Below are 23,844 nucleotides of genomic sequence, written 5' to 3'. Positions count from 1 at the left end.
AAGGGAAGGAGAAGAGAAAGGGAAGGAGAAGAGAAAGGGAAGGAGAAAGAAGGTATAAAAGTACTGCTCATATTTATCATACGTAACAGAAAAATTCTGGTTAAAAAAGGTAGCAGCCCTGTATGCAACCACTTTGTGGTTTTGATAACACATTTCCTATTTTTAGGCAAACTGATAGCAAAAGCAATGTTTGCTTTGCAGCATCTTCCAAAGGTTCCCCCTTGCCAGGTGTGTGTTATGTAACATGGCAGGACCATGTCAGTCAACCACAGCACCTTCATTCCCAATCTCCTGATGGGAAAAACTTTCACAGGCACCACTCAAATCAACCCTGTGCCAATAGGAATCTATTCTTTGAGGCAAAGGAGGAACAGAAAGTAAAGATTTGAGGAAAAATGGTATCCTGAGCATTCCTTATCTCTTTCTGCTGCCAAGCTCCAGTGCCTGTGGTACCCAAGGACTGGCTGGGAAATGCAAAGAGGAACAGCCAGTAATTCCAGACTTTTTTCCTGTGAGTTTGCAGCTATCCCTGACTCACACAGAGTAACCCCTTATTCCTAAGTGTGTCTCCACACTTACCACAAATAAAGCAAGTAGTTTTTAAAATTTCTTCCTTCTTCTGTTTTTCACTCCTTAAATCAGCAAAAGTGTCAATGATCACCCCAAAAATCAGGTTGAGGACAATAATGATGACCATGAAGAAGAACAAGAGATCATATATCACTCTAGCAGCAAAGAGAGGTTCCTGCAAGACAGATACTTTAATTATTACCAATTCAAATAGGTGCCCATCTAACCCCTACCACTGCACTGCCCCACACCCCCTCCCCTGGGAGTCTCCATTGCTGATGCTTTCTAAGGGTAACTCACAACTCAAACCATTAAGTGAAACTAAAATGCAAAACCACTAAAGAAAAACCAAATTAATCAACTACCAGTGTGGGATCTCTACAGAGCTGCTCTTCCTCTGTCCAAGTTTTTGGACTTCTCTCATTTTCACAAGAGGAAAAACTCTTCTCACACACTGAAATTTGTTCTCACCCCTCCCTGAAGCCCATGCAAATGATATCCTTATATTACCTGCTGTATATCAACAGAGCATCAGTGTGGACCATAATGTATTTTACTAGAATTTAACACCATTCACTGAATTTGCTCAGTCCCTTGTCCTCTCATCCATTCCATTTGACACACGACCTTTCCCTAGGGATGCTCCCACAGAAACTTGTGCCACTGGCATCTAGCAGCTACCACAGCATTCCCATCTGCTGCCTCTCACAAGCTTCTACCTGTTCCTTCAGCTCCTGAACTCCCAAAGCACAGACTGTTGGCTGCCCCATTTCTGTTCTTTTGGGCCCCGCTCTGGACAGCCCACAAGCTAAAGAATCCCTAAAATAGAATGGGTAGAAGCTTGTATGAACTGGCTGCTGTTCCATCTGATCCCACGGAGATGTAACCACGTTACAAAGACGAGCGTGGTCCCTCCTCGCCGCTGTTCCTACATGTGTTTCAAGGCAGTGTACACACATTTTCCCCAGCAGAAGATCCCAGCCCTACATGGTTATCACTCTTCCACCCCCAGCCAGTGCTAATTTACCTCTTTGGAAGGTTTCCTGAGCACATCACCTACTCCACCCCCGCTCCTGAGCCCGTGACTCAGTACAGTAACAATGCACATCAGCAGTGTCTCGCACGTATGCTCCTTGTTCTCTTCCTCCATTTCTTCAGTGAGCACTTCTGTGAGCACAGCAAGCAAAGACACGTTGCAAAGCCCAGATTAGCTCTAAATCATTCTCTCCATTCTTTGCTGGGTATGCTCTCTACCCCCTCAGACTGCCAGCCCCTGTTCAAACCCCTGCAGTTCCCCCCGAGCATCCCAGAATGGCTGGGGTTGGAAGGGACCTCTGGAGATCATCAGTGCCACCCCCTGCCAAGGCAGGACCACCTGGAGCAGGTGACACAGGTGGGTTTGGAATGTCTCCAGAGGGGGAGATTCCTCGACCTCCCTGGGCAGCTGTTGCAGTGCTCTCCACCCTCCATGGACAGAAGTTCTTCCTCGTGCTGAGGTGGAACTTCTTGTGCTGAAGTTCATGGCCATTGCTCCTTGTCCTGTCACTGGGCACCACACAAAAGAGTCTGGAGCCATCCTCCTGATACCCCTTGGGGACATTTATATGGGTAGATGAGATCCCCTCTAAGTCTTCTCTAGACTGAACAGGCCCTAAACAGTCTCTCCTCATTAGAGATGCTCCAGACCCCTCATCATCTTTGTGGCCTCTGCTAGACCCTCTCCAGAGCCACCATGGGAGCAGATCTCATCCCTGCCCTCCTCTCCCCATCACCACTTTTCTTTTGTGCTCGAACTGCTGCCTGTGACTTGGTTAAATCTCTCTTCCCATCCCTGTTCTCATGCACAGCTCAGATCACCAGATGCCTGTTTATACAGAATCCAAGCTTTTTGACAGCTCAGAGGACAAAGTGTTGCCTCTTCCACTCTCCCTTGGTGCCTGACAGATTGCACAGCCTTTGGGCTGCACTCAAAATGGCAACTTCCACTCAGAGTTTTCAAATGGCTAAAATATCACTGCTTGTGGAAACAGCATTTTGCTAGAAAAGCAACACACTTTTTTTGACCTTCTCTTCACTTGGCTGAAGGCTCCAACTTCACAGTTTCACTTGCAGAACTGCTAGAATTAATTCCTCAACCTCATATACTCTCTCTGTACCCATTAAAAAGCCTCATGACCTTCATTTCATCACAGAAATGCTCAGGAGCAGATCCCACCTTCCCACAGACAGCCTTGGAAAGGCCCAAACCCCTGTGCAATCCTGAAAGAGCCAAAACCCAAGAGCAGTGACCAAAGATGGGACATCATGCACATCCCTGGCCACACAAGACTCTGGTACCAGGTTGATTATTTGTGACATAAAAACATCTCTGGAGCTTTCCTTCCTGCAGCCACAGTGTAGGAGCTGAATACAGCAGCTTTTCTTGTATCCAGGCTGAATTTTAGTTTCTCAAAGAGGACAGTGGAGCAAAGCAGAGCCCTCTCCTCCTGTGAGCAGGGGCTCGTGGCCATGGCTGACCTTGGATGGCCATGCAGGAGCTCCACTTCTGACGGAAACAGCTGTGCCCTGTCTGCCCTTCCCAGCCAGCACCGTAAATCTCCAATAAGGAAATAACATTTTCTGGGAAATAAAACTGAAATATTTCAATACCCATGTAATATCTCACTTTTTTGATCTCCAAACCCCCCAAACCTATCCTGTCTACTTAATCCATTGAGTACTTCCTGATATGACATTAAAAACAGTTTCCTTAGTTTGCCAGATAGAATAATGCTGCCAATAAACCATATTTCACAGGGCATTATCCTCTGAGATCACATTTAATAGCTTAATGTTTTAAAATAATAAACTTTGCAAAGAGGCAAACTGCATCGCTTCCTTCTCCAATTGATGGAGAAAATTAAAGAGTATGGCAGTGTTTTATAAAGTCTGGTTTGCTCCTAAGTTTCTCTGGTTTAATCACTTCATGTAACAAATGTTATTTATGCTGTTGGCCTAAATTAATGATATTTCAAGTTACTCTCATGATAGCTTTGTTTCCAAATTTATTACATAGAATTTTGTAAAGATTTTTTTTTTTTTTTTAAATTGAAGGTGTTTAACTGGAAAAAAATTGTGAAAATTCAGGGTTTGAGTTAGGAATTCCAGAGTGGATACTCACGGTCTGAAGGAATGATGGAAGAGCAGTTTTCACTGCTCCCTGCTTTGCAGACATCTGAATAGAGGAACTCGCCAGTCATGGTCTCACCTGGCTCTGTGCGATCTAAAACCAGAAAATGGGCAATCAAATGGGTGGTTTGACATCTTGACTTCTCAGATACCAAGGTACCTCTTCATATTCAGTGTGTAATTATGAGGCATTTAGAACAGTGTATTGTCCTTGAGTTTAGAAGGGCACAGGACTTTGATTTATGCATTCAATGCTTTTAAATTCAACCATAAAAGCATTTTTATTTCACAGAATCCCAGAATCACTGAGGTTGGAAAAGACCTCCAAGATCACTGAGCCCACCCTGTGCCCGATGCTCACCTTGATCCCCAGCCAAGAGCACTGAGTGCCACATCCAGTCCTTCCTTGGGCACCTCCAGGGGTGGGGACTCCCCCACCTCCCTGGGCAGCCCCTGCCAAGGTCTGACCACTCTTTCCAGGAAGAAATTCCTCCTCATGTCCAACCTGACCCTCCCCTGGTACAGCTTGAGGCCACTTCCCCTTGTCCCGTCAGTGCCCCCAGGAACAACAGCCTGTTACTTTCTCCAACACAACCCATGGAAATGAGCCACTGGCACTGACCTGGCAGCAAGGTTTCGTTAGGGAGCTTGTCCACTTCCAGGATGAAGTCATCTTTGAAGAAGAGGTACCCCACGATGGAGAACAGGTAGACCAGGATGAGGGCCAGCACGGCAGTGAGGATGATGGAGCGCCCGTTGCGGGTGACGCTCTTGATGACGTTGAGCAAAGTCTCCTCCCGGTACACCAGGTCAAAGAGCTGGGGGCAACCAACAACAGCACAGGTAGCACCAACACCACTGCTGGCACCATGTGTTGGTGCCATTTCTTGTGCTGTGTGCACTTTGAAAAACGAGGGGTGGAGGCAGCTGTGCCTCCTCTTCATCAGCACTGCGTGGGCTCCAGGCCTGAGCAGCAGCTTGGGAAGAAGCCCCTGCCTGCTGAGGGCAGGTGTTTCTGCTTCAGTGCTAAACACACAAAGCTGCCAACATAGGCTGTTATTACCTTTTTTATAGATACCTGCCTCATCACAGTCTCAAAACAGCTCATTTCAAATTGCCATTAGTTTTAGTTTACTGAGCATATAATTGCGTAATATCTTTCCCCCAAATTCTGTATTTAAATTTCTCTGCTGACATGTCCTTAATTTTTCACTGCTCTGGGTTCGGGGACAACTCACAGCAGAGCCCAGGCAGATTGTGGCTAAGCTGGTTGACAATGACAGAACAGGTATTTGTTAAATTGAACATGAACACAGGAAATACCCAGTTCAGGTACCAGAGGATGTGGGAAACATCCAACAAAGAGCCAAAAATAGCATGTTCTGAATGGGATTTAAGGTTTGCCTCAACAATGACACATTTTCTCCACCAACACTAGATCTACTCCTTCAGTGCTTATTCTTAGCAGCATTGTGCTGTGCAGGATGAATTCCACCCCAAACAGGAGAAATCTCTGCCAGGATCCCTGTCTGTGGTGTCAGGGCTGGAGGCTGGATACAACCTAAGTTATCCAGCTGGTCAAAAAGCAGGGATGCTGCTACAGTTATTGCTAATAACACAGTAAAGCATCTTAAAGACTCTGTGTCTCTTCCTCATAGCATGGTAACTTCAAGAGTGCCTCCTGTTCCACTAACATTTCTATTTTCCTCCTGAGAAGAACAAAAAGGTCTTCGCTGGTACAAATCACAGAATGGTTGGGCTGGAATGGACCTCAAAGTCCACCCAGTGCCACCCCCTTCCATGGGCAGGGACACCTTCCACTAGCCCAGGTTGCTCCAAGCCCTGTCCAACCTGGCCTTGGACACTCCCAGGGATGGGGCAGCCACAGCTTCTCTGGGCAACCTGTGCCAGGGCCTACCCACTGTCACAGGGAGGAATTTCTTCAATATATCTAAGCTCAATCTCTCCTCTCTTAGTTTAAAACCATCCCCCTTGTCCTGTCAGTATGTGTTCCTGCAAAAAGTCACACACTAGGAAGAAGGAATGTGGCAGGAATCCCAGAGTCTCCCACCATAACTTCTCCCAAGGAAAACCTCCCGTGCATGGCTCTTCCCAGTTCCTGCACAGCAGCTTCCCAGCAGCAAAGCAGAAAGTTTTTACGTGACATATCTGGATGTGCCAGAGATAGGACTTCACAAACATACAGACAGGAAAACATGCCCAGGGCCAAGTGAACACCTACCAGGAGGCTGTAAAAGAACTCGTGCACGAAGAGCCCCAGGGCACAGATCAGCAGGTACAGCAGGTGATAAAGGAACTCCACATCCATGATCATGGCCTTGTATCCTCGAGTGAAGGTCCCACAGTTACCCACAAAACTCATCAGAAAAATTATTTTATTACAAACCTAAGGAAGAACAAACCATAAATTAGTTACAACATGTGGCTTTTCAGGAAAATATGCAGTTTTTCCAGGTTGGAGATAACTCTAGGATGGTACCAACAAACAGTGTTTCCCACATGACTATAACCTGCTCCCTGTGGTGTTTTCTGCCCAGCTGAGACCAAGCCCAAATTCAAACTGCACACATCCAGTACAAACTGTGCCCTGGCTGCTCTCCCCAGCTTGGTGTCAAAGGGCATCAAGACTAAGATAAAGAAGAAAGTAAAAGGTTCTAACGACTAAGCAGGTGCTCCAGATTCCCTCAGAAATTCCCTCTTGGATAACACACCCAGAAGTCCTCCTGTGTGCCATCAACACCAAGGAACACTCCCTTAACTTACTGGGAACCTGCTAAATGCCACAATTACCAGTAAGCACCCCCATCCCCCTCACACACAGCCCTGACTCAGAGGGGCCGGGCACTCGGGGACGTGTTGGAAGACAAGAAATGCTACTAAAAGATGCACTGAAAGCTGGGCAGTTGGTTAATAAAAACAAGGGCTTTGAAAAGATGCATCTTTGCAGAGTTGCTGCTGACTCAGCCAGAGAAACCCCTTCAGGCTCCCTCGCCACGAGAGACCACAAGTATCCGGGTTTGGGCACTGCTGAAGCTCTGGTGGCTCAGCTCACACAGGACTGCAGCAGAACTGCTGCTGGCATGTGGGCTGGAGCCAGGCCTTGGGCACATCACACAATTGTTTAGGTTGGAAAAGACCTCCAAGCACGAGCCCACCCTGTGCCCAATGCCCACCTGTCCCCCAGCCCAGACCACTGAGTGCCACTGAGGCCTTCCTTGGGCATCTCCAGGCATGGGGCCTCCAAACCTCCCTGGGCAGCCCCTTCCAGTGCCTGACAACCCTATCCAGGAAGAAATTCCTCCTGATGTCTAACCTGACCCTCCCCTGGCACAGCTTGAGGCTGTTTCCTCTCATCCTGTGCCTTGTTCCCTGGGAGCAGAGCCCAACTTCCCCAGCTCCACCCTCCTGTCAGAGAGTTGGACAGAGTGAGAAGGTCCCCCTGAGCCTCCTTTGCTCCAGGCTGAGCCCCCCCCAGCTCTCTCAGCCACTCCTATGAAATACAATGCATCATTTAGTGAATCTCACACAACCCCATTAAACTCTGCAGCTCAGTCCATGAACAGAGACAAGTTTGGGTGAATAACTGTGTGTTTTAGCTCACAGACTCCCTGTTTCTGGCTGGGGTGAGAGCTGTTTCTAGACTGAGCAAAACCTTAGAGCTCTGCCTCCATCCTGGGGAACCAGCATTAAATGAACAACAGCAAAGCACTTCTGGTAGGAAGAGCCCAAAGAGGGAATTACTCCTCTCACCAGTCCCAGCACAATGTCCCAGGCTATTTTTGCCACAACGCAGGTAAGGAACCCTTACATAAGGTGCAAGAGAACATCAACAAAGCCCACTCAGTTCTTACGTTGAATGCACCCAGAAGAAATAAAGTAGGTTGTAAACCAACTGAAAATATCAGCCGCAATATGGTGGAGGCGATGAGGGCGCGGATGCCGTGGGGCTTGGGGAGGGCGATGACGATGGCCAGGGAGATCAGCATGGCTGTCCACAGCAACCCGGACAGGTGGGGCTCCAGGGTGCCTGGGGGGGGAAAACAAACCCATTTCAACACCTCTATAACCAAACTAACCAAATGAGTGCAATTCATGTCATCTTTGGTGGGGCATCCTCCAGCCTGGTGTGCAGCCACTGCTGATTCCAAAGCAGCGATGGAGTGGAACATCTGAGCCCAATGCCTTCAGCAGCTTTTAATTACACACTTGTTACTAAGTTATTATGTAAATGATACGTATTATAGGATTCTTCATTCTTGTGTTCATCACTGGTACATCTGAATGCCGAGAGGCCTTTTGCAGATGTGTTCTGTAGAGGCCCTGCCTGGGCAGGTGAGGATGGAGCCGATGCTCCTCCGGGTCTGGAGCCACAGCAGAGTCTCCTGAAATCCTTTTGGTCAAACCCTCGTACCAGTTTTTGTCATCTCTTGCTATTCCTGGTTCTATTTCGACTGTCCCATGAGACTGGCTGCTTACATAACATCGAGCCCGTGTTCTAAAAATACACTTCCCTGAAAGAGCCGTAAAAAATGTTCAGCCAAAAATACCATTTACCCTGGGTTTACGCAGAATAAGACACTTCTTTCTTAAAACTGACATAATTTTTATCTTCAAGCAACCTGTTCCTCAACAGACAGAAAGGCCAGACCCCCCAAATTTCACAGCACTCTGCAGCCCTTCTGCAAACACGTACTCAGAGAACTTATGTCTTACTGGCAGGATCCTCACTAAGGGCTTTATCCTCCCCCTCCCAAATTCAGGCAGCTTAGGAAATATTACTCTCATCTGACTACCACGAGCAGCCATTTAATTTTGTTCCAAATCACTGTAGATTAATAAAGACAGCAGAGGATAGATGGAAATTAAAACTTAATAAGCGTAAAGTTGAGCAGCTGTTTCTGCTGCCTGAAGGGAGCCTGGGATCCCAGAGCAGCGCTGCCACCGGAGCTGTCACACAGCACAAGGTGCAGAGCCTGGCATGGACTCACCCGAGCGGGAACAGCAACAGCGCGGAGAGGGGACAGAGGAAAACGGGAGGCAGCTGGGTTAGGAATGACTTAGGAATTGCCAGGAGGGGCAGACCCTGAAGGATCCCACCTGCACAGGTGTCTGAGCATCCCAGCTATTACACAGCTTGGGAATATATTTGCTGTCACGAGTTGCAGCAGTTCCCAGCAGGCCTGAAGAAATGCCTGGAGTTCATGAAGTCCTCAGGTGTTGCCTGAACACCCACCCAGGGCTGGCCTGGAACTCCAGGCTGTCCAGCAAGGACAATGCCAGGACTTCAGCAGGACTCAAGTCACTTCCAGGACAGAGCAGGGCTCAGGGCAAAGGCTCCTCTCTCCTTCCCAGGGGCGGAGAGAGGCTGGGAACAGACTGGGAGCAATGTCCTTGCCCTTGGCACCTGAAGCCAAGGGCTGGTCACTCACCAACTGTCTGCACCCAACCCGACACCAAAGCCTTGCTGGGAGCACGGGGGGTCATGACATGACCACAGGCAGGAGGAACGTGCAGCCAGTAGGAAGTTCTCCCTGTCTCTGGAATTCTCACCATTCCAGTACCGAATTCCAGGCATCCAGTTTTGTTTCTGCTCCTCAAGTCAGAAGTTTTACAGCTTCTGCTACTGTCAGATGCTCATCAGCTGCTCAGTTCACCGTGTCTGAGCAACTCAAGACACTGACAACTTCCCCCAAACAGTCTGTTTGGAAGAGTCTTTTTTTTTTTTTTTAACCTAAATATAAGATACACATGTATTTATTTTACTTTTTTTATTCTAACTAGTAGAGGAAGAGATTTTATCATAATGTTGCCTGACAAAGAATTTCAAAAATGTAGGGTAGAGCACCTTCAAAATGCCAAATGATCCCCCCAAGTCTTGCAATTTGTAATCTCAACAAACTCATTTAACCAGCAGCTTTCCTGGCAGCCATAAATAAAGACCTTTTAACTAGAGATCTTCGAAAGCAGAGAGAGAAAATTCAGTTGCTCTCTGGGCTTGCTGAAACCTTCCAGGCAGAAGGGATCTGGGCACCCCCACTCTGCTGATGGTAGCACAGCCTGGTGGAACTGATGGTAGAAGGTAAAACTATTCTCTTCCCTCTCTCAAGAACAGGGGATTTTGGTCTAAAAGATCCTTCTGACAGGCTTTATCAGGATGCAAACCCTCTAAACACAAGGAAAAAGCTCCCACCTGGACATTCCCCTTACACCAATACACACGATAGGGATTCACTACAATATTTGAGTATTTCTCCAGATTTCCCAATTCCTGCTGACACCACTCCAAGCCCTCGACCTGCCCTGGGGTGCAGCTGCTGGAGAGGCTGGATCTAGGGATGAGCAGCTGGATCTCATCAGGATTTACTGTGCTGGCTCCAAGAGCCACCAGTGTCACACAAACCCCCAGGTTGGATCAGAGGCAACTTCTACGGGACCTGTTACAGCGGGACTGTGAAATCCCACAGGAGCCACATGTGTTATCCCATAACTTGTGTCAGCAATGCTGGCAAGCCCTGCTGCTGCCCACTCATGGCAAGGGAGCTCAGAGCAGCAGGTTGGTCCTGAGCCAGGGGACATGGAGGCTCCTCATTCCCTATGGGAAACCTCTGCCCTCCATGCTCCTGGGGGGGAGGGAATCCTGGAGTTGGGCTCTTTTTCCATATGCTCCATCAATTTCTAATGGCACAAGGCAGGTCACTTCACCTCTGTACACCTCCCCTGCCAACATAGGGTAATGTCACCCACCCCCAGCACTCAGAGGCCTCAGAGAACCAGGAAAACTCTGTGGAAAATGTCATTAATAAAATGCAAGCTCAAGGAAAACAACAAATATAACATTTTGCCTATTTTTAGTTCAATACTTAATTGCAGAACTTTAAACCAAAGTAGAACATTCAAGTAATTAAAGGTGGATGTTTGTCTTGGATAATTTTTTCCCCTAGGAAAAAGCACGGCTCTGTATTTTCCTTACAAATGCCTCAAGAAAGAGTAACAAGAGCACAATTTAAATTGAGGCAATTAAAAAAGCCAATTTCTGTTCCCCTATTCCCACTGAAGCAAACACTGATGCACAGAGTTTGGCTCATTGTACCTTCTTTGTTCATGTATTTTTGTATGTTAAATATTGGTACCTCCTCGAATTCCTTTGAAGGGATAGAAAAATGCCACGAGCAGGTTCATGAGGACAGCCAGGTTAAAGGAAATGCTGCTCCAGAAGGACATGTTCCGAGCACACCAGTACAGGAAAGGCTGAGCTGCAAAAGAGAAAAATAATTCTTTTAAATGGAGGGTTAAAAAAAAAAAAAAAAAAGTCTATATAGAAAATTATCTCCACCAAAACTTCAGTTTCTTTTCAGTTTGCCCAAAAGCACAGCATCAACAGTAATAAACTTCAGAACAAGCCATGAATATTACTTGATTATTCTTCATCTTGAGGGGAACTTCAAGTTTCCTAGATGGTGTTTTAAGGTAAAGGATTCACGATTCAGACATGGTTTAGCAGTGGCCAGAGAACAAGCTCAGAAATTGCAGAGACCAAGGACTTCAGGCTTCCCCTAATAATATACTTTGTTCTCAGAGTCACCCCAAGAACAATTAGGAGGAGGAAAATGAAGGGTGAGGTTCAGCCCCATCCCTCTGTGTTCTGCTGCTGCCAGTAGCTCACCTGCACGAGACACTGCCCTCCTAAAAATGTATTTTCTGCTGGTAACAGCCCAGAATAGCCCCAGAATGATCACAGGTTGGAGCCCTCTGACCCTCCCTCTGCCCGGGGGCAAAGGACCCAGTACATCTGCAGAGAGCTCAATGTACAGTCCAACAGCTGCACGCTGAAATTCTTCATGTTACACAGACATACTTTTCAAAAAAACCTCCTGATTTGAATAATCTCTGCACAACCAAGAGGCAGAAAGCAAAAAGATTCCTTGTCTGAAGTGGTTGTGGACTGTAAGTTGACAAGGAAGGCAAGAAGCTGCCTTGCAGTAATTCCCTCTGCATCCAGGCAAAATCCCCCTGATTATTGCACAGCAAATTGTGTCCTCCTGAAATCTAGAGCAGTGGAAAAAATCTATTAAAAATGCTCTCAAAGAAGAGATAGAACTGTTTTCCCTCCTTGGAAGGAGGCAGAGTGTTTAGGTATCAGAGAGCAAAGAAAAAGCTCACAGCAGAATTCAGAAACAAGCTGAAATAAAAATCTAACAGAATATATGGATGATGCTGAAGTTGCCAATTTGTTTAGGATGGCATATATTCCCCTATTTCTTGCAGACCTCTTAGGTGATTTTAGGCAGCACTCCCACATGTGCCCTAGGAGGAGATTCCAGACCAGTCTGTGCTCTTAAACTAAAACCTGGAGTTGAGCTGATGCACAGGAGGGCAACAGCAGTGGTATCAGATGGCAGGGGCTGACTGGAGCAGGAAGTTACTGCCTTATCTCTCACAGTTCAGAGGGTCACTGCTGGCAAATTCTGACCACTCACCACTGCCCACTAAGGCTGAGCCTCAGCTGCAACATTTGGTCCTCAGTAAAACAAGAAATCAGCTTTTAAAAAGAAAAAAACCCCAAAGCAAATGAGTTAGAAAGTTTATGGGGGACGTGGTGGCAGTGCATGAATTAAAATATCATTAAAAAGGATTTCTTAGCTGCCAATGGGAATCTCAGAGGGAAATCAGTGCTTGAAAATGCTTGCTTTCAGATATTTTATCATCACAGGGCTGGGAGTGACTTACTAGCCTGTCAGTTAATTCCTTGCCCAAAGAAAGAACCAGTTCTACTTCACTGTCACTGGGAAATGCATGTTTAACCTGTTCTTAAACAGCTCCATTGCTGGAGATGCCAAAGTCCATAGAATCATTAAGGCTGGAAAAGACCTTTAGGATCATCAAGTCCAACCTCATTGCATCACCCATCCTCACCCCTCCCCGGAACACGTGGGAATTCAGCACAGGGAAGGAGAACGGGCCACTGTTCCCTTCAGCTGTGTCCTCTCTCTTTCTCCCTGCCACATTCTCATTTAAGCAAAGCCTCCACAGATTTGTTCCCTCCCGTTGGATCTTAAAAAAGACGACCTGTGCTCCTTCCTCCTGCTCTCCCCTGGATCCCCTCCAGAGGGTCCATATTGCTCCAGCATTCTTTGCCTGCATCACAGCATCTTGCCATCATGCAGAGGAGCAGCTCTTACAAACAATTATCGAGGTTGGTGCCACACTAGGAACCATCTGTTACCCAGCCAACGTTTCGACCCCCAAACCCCGACCCCCGAGTTCTGCTGGTGCCGCTTCCCACGACCGCGCCAGCAACACCGACCCACCTCGCAGCTTCTTCTGCCAGTTCATCTCGTTGAAGAGGTCCTCTGATTTCAGGAAGAAGTCATTGATCTTGCTGCCCTGCTCGTCCCTCTCCGTGGTGTAGTAAATCCGCAGCTTGGACTCCTTGGTGAGGAACTCGCAGATGCTGGGCACGGGGAAGACGATCTGCTCCATGGTACGGTCCGACCTGACAATCTGAACAGCAGCCCCATGAGCCCTGCCTTGATCTTAAATGCTTTTATTTCTTGAGTTTCTGCCTTTTTTTCTCCCCTTTGAAACATGCAGAAACTTGGACAAATTTCTGTACAATAGCAGCCCGATAGAGGCTTCATTTCATTTACCCTTCAAAGCAGGTCTACATTTTGCCCCAAGGCTAATTTCTATGCCATGGTCTAATCCCGGCAGTACTGGTCTGAGCTGGGATTTCCAAGGGGCCCAGTGGATCCTGCACCAAAGCTGGGATGGATTTCAGAGCAATGTGGTTGCCCAGTTCAAGAATGTTGGTAAATTTTAGCCACATGCAAGTATGAGGAATAACAGTTATATCTGTATTCCTTACTAGAGAGTTTTGTGAAGTCATATAAGCACAGAATGGTTTGGGTTGGAAGGGACCTTAAAGCTCATCACATTCCAACCCCCTGCCATGGGCAGGGACACCTTCCACTAGCCCAGGTTGCTCCAAGCCCCATCCAACCTGGCCTTGGACACTTCCAGGGATGAGGTAGCCACAGCTTCTCTGGAAAATCTCCCTATTCATGAGAATTTTACTTTTACAAAGCTCTTAGATGGTACATGAGGCCAAATTGCCATCAGAATCCAGAAAGAGTGGCAAAAGCTCTGACAAACTTCATGGATTCAGCAACAGCACCGGCCAAATTGTAACAGAAGTGAAGCCACACTTGTGCTGCCAAGAGAGCTCTGCTCAGCTCCATCCCAGAGCCCACACACGACAGCTCAGGAACAGCTCCCCCTGCCACTGCCAGAACACCAAGGGAAGAACTAAATCCAGGGATGTTCTGTGTCAGGGATGGCAGTCCACACAGAGGTACCAGTGCAGCCACACTGTCACGTGTGATGTCCAAGGGTTAACTGCACTGGTTCTCTCCCCAGGGCTCATCCCTGCTCCCGGCAGGCTCCGGGTTCCCCGTACCTCGATCTGTGCCGTGTGCTTGGCGTAGAACTCCAGAGCCTCATCCCCCTCGATCTGACCTCCCGGCTTCAGCATGTTCTGCAGCTCTTTGTTGTGACGAGCCAACTAAAATAAAGGAATGCACAGGGAGTGGGAGACACCAGATGTCTCTCTGTGATATTAAATTTCTGATTTTTGGCATAAAAAAAGAAATAGTACACAGTCAGCTGCTAGGAAAGGGCAAAGTTGACAGAAGGCTTGTTCTGTTCCAACCAGACACCCTGCAGCTCTATTTTGGGAGCAAGTCAGAATGATTCAGATATGTATTTTTTTAATACCAGTGTTGTATTCCTCTTTTCCCCACCCTCTCCTACCCTTTTGCCTGGCTTGGGAATCTTTCTAAACGTTCACATTCGGTCTGTCCTTCTCCACCCACCCTAACCCAAAGGGGTGCTCATCACCCAAAGATCCAGGCAGGGACAAAGAGAAAATCTGCATCAACTGAACAGCAGATGCACAGAGAAGTGCTCCAAAAATGCTGCTGGATGCTCCAAATCCATCCTGCAGCACAGTGATGGGCTGTCTGCTCAGATGTCACAGGGACAAGAAGTCTCTAATGCAGTAAGAGATGCAGCATCAATATATTAAGTAGATTTAGATATGTTTTTCTCCCCTTCGTTTTTTTGCCTTTCAAACACATTTTCTCAATACAATGGCCCTGCTTGGCTCCAGCAGAGAGTGGCAAGGACTGAGATTTCTGCTCACACTCTAATTGATCAGTGAGTAGAATTTCTTTGGGAGTATAAAGTAACCTTTATACAGCTCAAAAATAATACATTGCTGCTCAGTGCTGCCAAGAATTGAGTCACATGTCTTCAGAAACTCAGTCCAGAGCCTGCCCGTTCCCCATTATAAAAGAAAAATCCCCAAATTTTTTTGTATTATAGAATTTTTGTTTCTGATTAAGGATTGGGATTTGCTCTGATAAGAAGGGAACGTGCAGTGAGTTTGTCCCAGAGATGAGCCATGAAAACAGTTCCAGGGAAAAGCAGACTCTGGCTATTCCTAGTTTGTGACTCATGGTGCTACAAAACCTGCAGGTGAAACTCTACCTGATGAGCCAAGATATAAATGTTGTGTCCCACGTTCCTTGGAGATGCTGCAACATCTTCCCCATTCTCTCCATCCTCAAATTCCACTTCTCCCTGCAGATAAGCCTTCTTGATCACTTCCACCTAGAAAACGACACAGAGGCCACTGAAGAGGAGGCTCAGGTGAAGGGTGGAAGAGGGTCAAGGGGAGCAGAGCATGGACATGTTTCTCAACATCCAGGACAAACAGGCCTGACCTCAGCTTCAGCCCAGCTCATTGACACAAGAAACTAAGCTTTCGGTTCCCCCTGCTCTGGGCCACCCTCTCCTCAGGCTTTGTCACCTCCTGACCTCCGGCCACAGCTCCGAGCTCTGACACACATCAGCAGTGCTCCAGTTGTACTTGGCACCTCCTGGTTGTGCTTGCACCAGGTAATACGTTACCCAGCCCCAAACCCTGCCACGGTCTACTGGACAGCTCTTAGGGCACAAGAAATTTTCATTTCTCTGTCCCCTGTGCAACTAACTTCCACGTGTGGATACCTGCTCTAGTGAAAGGTGTCCCTGCCCATGGCAGGGGGTGGAACAAGGTGAGCTTTAAAGTCCTTTCCAACCCAAACCATTCTGTGATGATTCTATGATTCCAAAGTGTCAGATGATGCTCCTTCCCTGCCTTACACAGGATGCTGAATCTCTCCTCCACAGCACTTGCCTAATCACTTGTGATACCTGGGAACTGGGCTGAGCCATTCCCTGTGGATACTGTGCTCATGCAACCAGTCCCTTGAAAGGCTTTCCAGTTGCCAGTGAGCTCCTGCAGCGTCCCTGGGGTGGACACAGCCATCCCAGTGTCCCCAGTGCTGGAGCACCTGGCTTGAATGGAGTCAGGAATTTGGGAGTGACCCAGAGACTCACCAGCTCCTTGGGCCTCATGTTGTAGAGGATCCTCTCGGCGTTCTCGCTGTCGTGCCTGCTCTCCATGATGGCCAGGAGCAGCTTCGAAGCATTGTTCTGAGGGAAAGACAACAATCACTGCCAGGAGCCAAAAAATGAGGGTACCCAGCTGGAGTGCCACCTCACCCAGTGACAAGAAGGGCTTCAGAACCTGGGTGCTACCTGGGTGAGTCACAGGAAAGTATAATTGTCCCAGCCAGCCACCACAAGGCTCCTACAGCCTCACCTTGCCAACCTCCCTCTCCTCTAATTATTGCCCTACGCAACTTAATAGGATTTTTTACCAGTTTATTTCCCAAATCCTACTTATTGGGAGACACCAAATTAACCCAAGTCAAGGTTTAAGATTTCTAAAATGCTGCTGTTTCAAGCTTGTGTTACTTTGTTTTGTTTTAAGGATGCTGCAGCATCACCACAAGCTCTGAGCTCCCAAGTGGTGCAGCACAGCTTTGCTGAAGATGCTGCTGATTAAATCAAGGGACAGGCAGGGCTGAAGTCACAGACGTGCTGTGCTGCTTTTAACTGAGCTCACTCTGCAGCCTCCTCACGCCAAGAAAACACAGGGAGGAAATGGGAAACTACCACAAGGCACCAGACTACTTTAATACGAACAATTAAGATTAAAATCCATCATGCCTGACAATAAAACCCAATAAAAGTATTTAATTTTGAAGTATAATGCTAATTGAGTCTAAAAGCATTTTTTATTTACAATAATAAAAACCCCACATTACCCATAATAATGGTGTGAGTCGGCAACGGAAAACAAGGAGACATTGCAGTGTAAGGCAGGGCAATAAGTCAGAAAGGAAATATTTCTCAAACACAGGCTGAAGCAAGAGTGCTCTGGGACTGCTGTTGCTAGAAGGGAACCTGCTCCTCTATTTTGAAACCAGCACCAGGGCTAATTATTTCAGCATTAATATGAACAGCCCTAAAGAACTGTTGATGATTTAACATCAACTGATTAAACAACAACAATAAAGTATTAGCAAACTAGTTGTAACATGAGAAATTTCACTTCCACTGTGTATGTAGAAGCTCAACAACAACAAAAAAGTTTTCATCAGCTTTAAATTTTTAACAGGAAATTATTTTAGGATTCCTCAGCATATCTTGACTGCCTGCATCCCCCACGTGAGAACTGGTGGTTCCATGTCATCATTTAAAAGATGAAATACCTGTGACAAACAATCTTTGGGCACTGCCTCCAGCTCCTTGAAGTACATAGTTTTTTGGCACTTAGGAATATTGGGATATAATAAACACTCACATAATTCCAACAATAAAATTATGTTTCATCTTACTGTGAACATGAATTGCACAAAACATTCACTTGCCTTCAGTTCCAACACGAGGTCCATCCTCTTCTTTCCCAGAGGGTTGATGTCATTGAGAATTAAAGCTGTGATGATGTCAATGCCATTGGACTCGTGAGTAGCAATGCAGTTCTGGCCAAAGAAAATTCAGACTTCACTAATTGTCTACACCACAAACACAGCCCGGGCTGGTGACCCCGCCAGAACAGCAGAGTCCCCTCTGTCATCACCTCCAGATGATAACTGGACAGAAAGCTCCAGGCAGTGGAACAACAAAAGATTAAGGTATTTTCTTTCAAGCTTTTCCTCTCCTCAGCCATGGTCCTGCTGGAACCCCTCGACCTCAGGAAGCCCCACAGCTGATAAACAAGGCATTTCCATCCCAGAGTGCCAGGCTGGATGTGCAGCTACGGAAGAATCTGTTTTACTGAGATTAGGGAGAGCTTTCTTTATTTGAGGTGTGCCAATCAACACCTACTTCAGCCCTGTCTACCTAAAGAATGGGAATTTCCGGAACCTTCTGCTTACCCTTGAACCCTGCTTGTGGAATGATCTGGAACTAAAATGTTCCAACAACAGCAGCTTGCTGGCCTTGAAATCCAGAGCCCTGCTCTGTCATCGAGCTCCACACCTACATCCAAAGGCTTTTAGTCCACCTGGTTGATATAAAGGACACTATCATGACCTGGCATGCACAGCCTCATGTGTTCTCTCACAGAGATGTGATTTCATCTGACCATTGTCACCTCCACTCTGTGTCTAGCTTTGTTCTAAACTCCTTTGGAGTACTCAAAGAAAAGGCACTTCTAAGGACAGATATACTCAAAGACTTTTTGAAAAGTCATATCCCAGTCTTTATGGACAATACTGTGGTTCAAACAGCACGGACATGGAGAAAATAAGCAGAAACTGGCACAGGTTGCCCAGAGAAGCTGTGGCTGCCCCAGCCCTGGGAGTGTCCAAGGCCAGGGCAGGGTTTGGAGCAACCTGGGATAGTGGAAAGTGTCTCTGCCCATGGCAGAGCTTGGAACTAGATGGTCTTTAAGGCCTCTTCAAAGAACTCTGTGAAATTCTATGAAGTACAAAAATTCCCCACTTTCCCTGTCTGTCAAATCTAATAAAACAGCTTAAATCCCAGCAAAGCAGAAATATCTCCACTGCTTTGAGAGGTTTGACTCCTCAGAGGGAGGCCCTGAGAAAGGGAAGTTGATTATGATGGGTTTATAAAGGAAAAAAATCCCCCAACCTGTAGGGCAAGTCAAGTGGGCAGCATTACAAGACACCACCAGTCTGGCAGACAGAGCCAAGCCCAGCAGAGTTGGGGTTCAGGGGGGAAGGGGGATGTTTTTCCCAGCTCTGGATGTGTTACCTGGTTCTCGTGGCAGGGCCCCTGGCAGTACTCAGTCAAGCTCTCCAGGGTCTGGTTGATGAGGGCCACGTTCTTCTCATTGATGTACAGCCCCAGCAGCCCAAGCCCCCCAGTTGTGCTCCCACAGATACAGTCCAGGAACTGCAGTGTCTCACACACCAGGTTGTAGTTTGTCTTGTTGTTCTGGCAGCGTAGGAAATTCTGTGGGGAGAGTGACAAAGCCATAAGGGAAGGGGGAAAAAAGGCATCCAAACTGCTGTTTGGTTGATAGTGTTTATTAAGTTCATCCATCCCTAACTGCACTGCATGGTGGATTGCTGTAGGTTCACTGTACAAGCAGTTTAAGCCTCTTCCAGGGCTTATTTTCAATGTGCTGCTCTCTTGAGCAGCTTTTTGGCTTCACATTGTACAGAAGCCAAGCAGCAATAAACTGAGTGCATCCAATAAACAGTGCATCCATTAGAGGTTGAAACCCAACACGGAGCAGGCCCTTCACTGCGGGTCACAAAGCTCTCCTGAGCCTGGAAGGTTCCCTCTGCCTGCTCCATTTCACTGCCAACCATCACTCAAGGCCCTCTCCTCCCTAGACCTTTTTCCAGGGTGGGAGCAGAAATCCCTGGCTGTGGCCTCACAGCAGCTCCACCTGTTCAAAAGGCACCTGACTGCACACCTCAAAGGAAGGAGCCTTGAAACACCATCCTCTCCACTGCATTTCTTCCCACGTAATTACTGTAATTCCTGCTTGAAGCTGCTGATTAGGAGCAGCTCCTCTAATGAAATGCTAGATGGATCCGTGTGGATTTAACAGGTTTCTGCCCTCCTGTATTCCAAATGAAAAAAACCCAACCAAATCCAACCAAAACCAAAGGACAGTTAAAGAAAACCAGTTTCCCAGTGACTTGGACATTGTCATTGCATTCCCAGCAGTGCTGCAAAGATGGACAGCCACTACCACTTTCTTTTCCTTGATGTTTCAGCAGGAAAACTCTTATTCTAGCAGGTAATTCTCTTAATTCTAGCAGGTAACAACACTTCCAAGGTGAAAACCTCTCAGAGGAGCAAGAGACATGGGACTATGGAACCAGCAGGGTCTTTTCTGCCAGCCCAGAGAAGCCCTGGTCCCTGCCTGCCTCTGGTGTGTGCGTCAGACTAGTCAGTCTTTTGAGGCAAACAGAGGGAGAAACTGCAGATTCAATGGAAGGCAAAGCTAAAAAAGGAAAATGCTGTCTATGAATGCAGACTAAAGGTGACAGTGATTCAGCACATTTCAGTTGATTGCTCATTTAGTATCCTGACTTCTGATTAACTTGTCAGAATGTAGAAAGGTTGATGCTACAGAAATCAGAGCTTGTGTCTTCCCTCCAGGAAAAAATAAAAGATAATACTGAAAGCGATGAAATAAAATGTTCCCTGGCTGCAGCACAGCATTTGCTCTGCTTACAGATGGGTTTGTACCTTAGCTGCTTGATCCACAGTCAATAAACACAAAGGAGGGAGGAGGAATGAGGCACAAGAGCAGGAGGACACTGTTAGATGAGCTAAAACAAGGGGAAAGAAAAAACTAGAAAACAAGACCCTGCTGCACTGTGAGAAACTGCCCCAGGGAGTGTCTGCTGCTGTCCCAGGCAGTACAGAAAGAGCTCTTCATTTTCTGTCATCCAGAGCATCTCACAGGCTACAGAGCGGGAACACAGAGTACTGAACGGGCCATCCCACTGCTTTCCATGGGAATGATCCTGAGGGATGGACCACCTGAAAGACCCTGTAACCCAGAATGAGGAGCCACAGAGATGCAGGTTCAGCCAGAATGTGTAGAAAATATGCATCAACTCATTGCTCCCAGTCCTTGCATTCATCTGAAGAAGGTATTGCAGCTCCTCCAGCCCCATGGAAAGAGCTGGAGGGAACAGCACCCTGTCTGGAGCTGTGTGTGGGAAGGGAAGCAGCGAGGGACACAGCAGGCACAGCACTGCAGCTGCTGGAGCACCTCAGATCCCTCCTCCTCCAAACACAGTAGCTCTCATGACCTGCCTTCCCCTGGGTTTGCACAGCAGCTCCTCACGGCTGCCAACAGCCCGGAAAGGCTTGGGGTGCCCAGCCCAATTCACTGCCCATTCCAATGTAACCTGGACAATTCTGGGAGAAGCACAGCTTCCAGAAGAGTCTTTCCTTATTCCTTCAGTCCTTTAGCATTATTGTAAGGAGCTCAGCTACATACAGTAGCTGCAGACACCAAGATTTTGGAGGATCAGACATCCTGCTTCTCCTTTGGGGCTGAAGAAGAACTGGGGCTGAAGGAGAAGGACAAGCCTCAAAGCAATTGGAGGATTAGATTGGAAAAATTGTTCTACCTTTCCTTTAAAAAAAAGAAAAAAAAAAATCCCTTTTTCCCCCCAAGCTGACTACAACTACCTGCTGCTTGGGAAAGCTGATTGTTCAGGATGGGGGAGAGCTCAGGCCAAGTTTCTGCACTGGCTTGACTTCAGCTCTACTCCTATAGCTGTGGGGCCTCGCCAAGGGCAGCACAGATCCTGTACATGTGGTCTGGAGCTGTGCCACAGGAACTGCTGCCTCTGACATCCCAACGGCATCAGAGCCTCTGACAACACACACATCAAACAGCTTTTCTTCTTCAAAATGAGAGAAACGCTGCTGTGTGTAACTTGGGCACTGACAAATGCTCCCGAGCAGCAGGCTGGGAGCACAGGGACGTCTCCCGGCTGGGATCCCACGTGCTCCAGCAGCAGGGCATTCCCGAACAGAGGAAGCGACTTGGCAGGGCTGCAAAGCTCTCACACAGGGTCCCCACTGCTGCCGTGCGGGGAACAATGTGCAATCAAGGCAATTATTCCTCTTTATGAGGGCATTTAGCACATTGCACGGTGCCTCCTTGGTTCCAGCCCAGCAGCAGTGGCTGCGCTGAACAAAAATCATCTTAATTGCAGCCCCTCTGTGGGCAGAAATCTGCTCTCATGTGGAGGCACGTGCTGGGGTACAGGGCCTGGGCTCGCTGCTTGAAATTGTGGAAACACACCCCAGGGCATCACAGCTGAGGTTGCCAGGACCCTTGGAGACTGCCTATTCCAATGCCACTCACGGGGCAGCTGAAGCAGAGCCTGGCCCTGTCCTCTCCACATCCCATGTCAGGTATTTGTATATACAGTGAGACATCCCAAGTCCTCTTCCTCTCCAGTAGAAGCCCTGGCACAGGCTGCCCAGAGCAGCTGTGGCTGCCCCATCCCTGAAGTGCTCAAGGCCAGGTTGGATGGGGCTTGGAGCAACCTGGGCTAGTGGAAGGTGTCCCTGGCTGTCAGATGCTCCAGTCCCTTGGTCATCTCTGAGCCTCCCTGCTGGACTCGGGAGTGCAGGACTGAACCCAGCATTCCACATGGAGCCTGGGGCATCCAGCTTGTTTAGATGTTTCCTATCCCAATTCTCCTCCACCAAGGGGGATTCTTCCTTGCTCCAGACCTCACCACTGGTCTTGGGCACGTAGGGCTGCTGAAGGTCAGCCTTACCAGTAAATAGCATGTAGGTGGCACTGAGCACCCTGACCTTCTCCATGTCCTTCGTCACCAGGGTCTCTGCCCATTTCCAGCAGATCCATGCTCTCCCCCTGTACTGAACACAACCTAGAAACTCTTCTCATTGCCCTTCATGTCCCTTAGCAGATTAAACTCCAGCTGAGGCTTTCCTGACACCATCCCCATGTGTCCAACTCTAGACATGTGAACAGACCCATGAAAACCCAGGAGAACCTGTTCACTGGAAAGAAGCATATACTCAAGGGTTGCTTTATTTTCCTGCATGACTTTGTTTTTTCTTTCCTTCCCCTCTCAAAAGTAGATCAGTAGCTTTACAGCAGGAGACCTGCTTGTTATAAGCACATACTTTAAAAAAAAAAAACCACAAGTGTTGGTCCCATCACCTAATTATAGACATTGAAAAGACCAGTGAGCTCTGGATAACTGAACTTCCTTGTATCAGTCCAGCAAGGTATAAATACTTTTTTTGGGATTAACTTCAAGGCCAAAGAAAACAGTTGGTCATGTGACCCATTTAAAAAGGCACAGGATTAGGGAGAGAAATGGGACCTGAGCACACCTGCCCAGGCGCCAGGCGGTACCTGCAGATCCCGGTTGTGGTTTTCACAGAGCAGCTGCAGGAACCGCAGGATGGGCTGCATGATGGAGATGACAGCACTCATCTCCAGGTCATCCTTGCTCTTGTCTGCTGCAGCCTGTGCCCCCTCCCCAGCTGAGTAGTGCTCCTCGGGGTCGGCCTCCCTGCGGTACGTGTTGTACGCCTTGCGCGTGGCCGCAGACGCCTCCAGCAGCTGATCCCGGACCTCCTCCGTGATCTGGGTCATGGGCTCCCTCACTACAACACACAAGAGCAGACCTTCCTCATGGAAACTGAATCAAGGGGACCACAGCATCTCTGCACACTTCACAGGCAGGCCAGCACTTCACCAGCAGCTCTTTGGTGAGTACGTTTAGCGTGCTGTGAGGGTCTCGTGTCACACTCTGCACTTCGTATGCCAACCACAGTAACGTTATAAACTGGGTATTAATTGGTTAGGGCACACACAGTCTAGCTCTACTAGGAGTTACAATAAGAGGACCTGCTTTAGAAGAAAATTAGGATTTCTCCAGGTATTGTCAGAGAAGGCACTGGCCACAACCCACAGTCGTTACTACGGATCAGATTTGAGCAGCTTGTCACAAGAGACAAGGCAGCAGAGTCTCATCTCAAATATTTTCATCATTTCAATAGCACAACCTCCCAAATGGATGAAGAGGGGATGAAGCTCTTGAAATCCCAAGCCAGGGCACCACTGATCTCTGAACTTTGCTCTGTGGGATCAGAGATCAGAGCATTATTGCATCAGCTGAAATGAGTTCAAAACACACTTTA

The 23,844-nt window shown here is 47.7% G+C and overlaps 1 protein-coding gene across 13 annotated transcripts in view; it reads right to left on the bottom strand.

The window, feature by feature from the left end:
* The window catches only part of ITPR1 (inositol 1,4,5-trisphosphate receptor type 1), a 163,015-nt gene that overhangs the window by 17,464 nt on the left and 121,707 nt on the right, over positions 1–23,844 (bottom strand). For all 13 annotated transcript variants that reach the window (XM_027640858.1, XM_027640854.1, XM_027640855.1 and 10 more), the window contains 14 exons: positions 23,054–23,307; positions 18,928–19,128; positions 17,580–17,690; positions 16,201–16,296; positions 15,307–15,429; positions 14,216–14,320; positions 13,068–13,260; positions 10,890–11,012; positions 7,611–7,786; positions 5,981–6,145; positions 4,361–4,556; positions 3,731–3,832; positions 1,598–1,737; positions 580–745 (listed from right to left, as the gene is read on the bottom strand). In XM_027640858.1, the coding sequence (XP_027496659.1) occupies positions 580–745; positions 1,598–1,737; positions 3,731–3,832; positions 4,361–4,556; positions 5,981–6,145; positions 7,611–7,786; positions 10,890–11,012; positions 13,068–13,260; positions 14,216–14,320; positions 15,307–15,429; positions 16,201–16,296; positions 17,580–17,690; positions 18,928–19,128; positions 23,054–23,307 (2,151 nt within the window). The remainder of the gene's footprint in view (positions 1–579; positions 746–1,597; positions 1,738–3,730; positions 3,833–4,360; positions 4,557–5,980; positions 6,146–7,610; positions 7,787–10,889; positions 11,013–13,067; positions 13,261–14,215; positions 14,321–15,306; positions 15,430–16,200; positions 16,297–17,579; positions 17,691–18,927; positions 19,129–23,053; positions 23,308–23,844) is intronic.

Source organism: Corapipo altera, unplaced genomic scaffold (assembly GCF_003945725.1).
Source record: "Corapipo altera isolate COAL_440 unplaced genomic scaffold, ASM394572v1 55, whole genome shotgun sequence".
NCBI lineage: Eukaryota > Metazoa > Chordata > Aves > Passeriformes > Pipridae > Corapipo > Corapipo altera.
The sequence above is the reverse complement of the archived record's forward strand: the minus strand, read 5'-3'. Positions and strand labels throughout refer to the sequence as shown.